Source organism: Lucilia cuprina, chromosome 5 (genome assembly GCF_022045245.1).
Source record: "Lucilia cuprina isolate Lc7/37 chromosome 5, ASM2204524v1, whole genome shotgun sequence".
Taxonomy (NCBI): Eukaryota; Metazoa; Arthropoda; class Insecta; order Diptera; family Calliphoridae; genus Lucilia; species Lucilia cuprina.
Genome location: NC_060953.1, coordinates 41,234,354 through 41,235,804, shown reverse-complemented (window position 1 = coordinate 41,235,804; position 1,451 = coordinate 41,234,354). Strand labels below are relative to the sequence as shown.

At 31.8% G+C, this 1,451-nt stretch overlaps 1 protein-coding gene across 1 annotated transcript; it reads right to left on the bottom strand.

Annotated features, from left to right (window-relative positions):
• Positions 1-229: 229 nt before the first annotated feature.
• On the bottom strand, positions 230-1,445 carry LOC124420093 (transmembrane 9 superfamily member 3-like). The gene is made up of 3 exons (XM_046951916.1): positions 971-1,445; positions 706-901; positions 230-645 (listed from the first exon to the last, which is right to left on the bottom strand). Exons 1-3 carry the CDS (start codon positions 1,061-1,063, stop codon positions 245-247), a joined length of 690 nt encoding a protein of 229 aa, XP_046807872.1. The 5' UTR covers positions 1,064-1,445; the 3' UTR covers positions 230-244.
• Between the last annotated feature and the right edge of the window lie 6 nt (positions 1,446-1,451).

The window sequence follows — 1,451 nt, the reverse complement described above, 5'->3', positions numbered from 1 at the left end:
AGTCTCTTTCGCATGCTAAAGAAGATTTTCTATAGAAAAGTCTCTTTCGCATGCTAAAGAAGATTTTCTATAGAAAAGTCTCTTTCGCATGCTAAAGAAGATTTTCTACAGAAAAGTCTCTTTCGCATGCTACAGAAGATTTTCTACAGAAAAAGTCTCTTTCGCATGCTAAAGAAGATTTTCTATAGAAAAGTCTCTTTCACATGCTACAGAAGATTTTCTATTGATAAGCCTCTTTCGCATGCTATAGAATATTTTCTATAGACAAGTCTATCAAACTTACTCTGTGTTGAAAGAAATTGGGATCCAAATATTTATCAAAACGATCCTTAAACTCCACCACACTCGGTTTCCAATTGACTTCATAGGAAAATTTAATTTTCGAACCTGCCACCAACAACTCCTTCTTCTCCGTAGTCAAACTAATGTCCACAATTTGTTGGCCATTGCGACCAATATCGAATTTCTTATGTGTATATATATAATATTTGCCATCTTTTTCATCCTTCTCACCCACCTTACCCCAAATGGGCAAACCATCGATATACATTTGATACCAATACTCATTCATGACAGCATAGGTAAAGGCCTTAACTTTATCCTCCGTCAAATCAACCATACAAATAACATTGGAAGCAACATCACCTGGAAAAAATAATAAAAATTTAATAAACTTTCTAAGACTTAGCAAACTTTAGAACTTACGATTGAATTCAATTTCATAACCACTGAATTCCAACTCAACCCCCTGTAAAGCTTCACTTAAAGTTTCATGATAATGTGATATACTCGATTTTGAACCACTGCAAAATGGCAGACTAAAATAGGCATAAGTCTCTTGACGATTGTGATAAGGACCCACGGTATTCATCCATAAAACCACCTCTTCACCATCATTGTACTACAACATAATGTAATTAATAAATTTATAAAAAATAATAATCAATTAATCTCTTCATGTTGTACTCACTTTGTGATTGTGTTCATCGGCCAGAACCTTATAATGACTACTACCGGCCATTAAAAGTAGAGATACTACATAAATTTTAGCCGCCAACCCCATAGCGGCCTCGTTGCGTATAATACGTACGTTTTGTTTATTTTAATGAAAATTATTAAACTTTTATCTTTCTAGTAGATTTTTTTTATATTTGGATAATAAAGTTCTTCGACGTGGCTTGACGTCTGTCTGTATTGACGAGTTCTGCTCTTCTTCTGCTGTTGCTAGCTGCCGCTGCTTTATTGTTGTAAGAATCTCATTAACAGAATTCTGCTGTAATTTTTAAAGTAAACATTTGTTGTTTGTTTTATTTTATTACTATTTAGTTGCACTTAATGTTGCAATTGTTTTATAAAGATGTTTATTTATATAAATTTATTTGTTAAAAAAAAATAAAGTGAAAAATTCTTAAAATTTTTTGTTGGTTTGTTTTTTTTTTTTTTTTTTTTTT

Coding starts and splice junctions, on each gene's coding strand:
- LOC124420093 (XM_046951916.1), bottom strand. CDS start 1,063: ATGGGGTTGGCGGCTAAAATTTATGTAGTATCTCTACTTTTAATGGCC. Junction 902..970: donor CCGATGAACACAATCACAAA/GTGAGTACAACA, acceptor ATTATGTTGTAG/TACAATGATGGTGAAGAGGT. Junction 646..705: donor TTATGAAATTGAATTCAATC/GTAAGTTCTAAA, acceptor TATTTTTTCCAG/GTGATGTTGCTTCCAATGTT.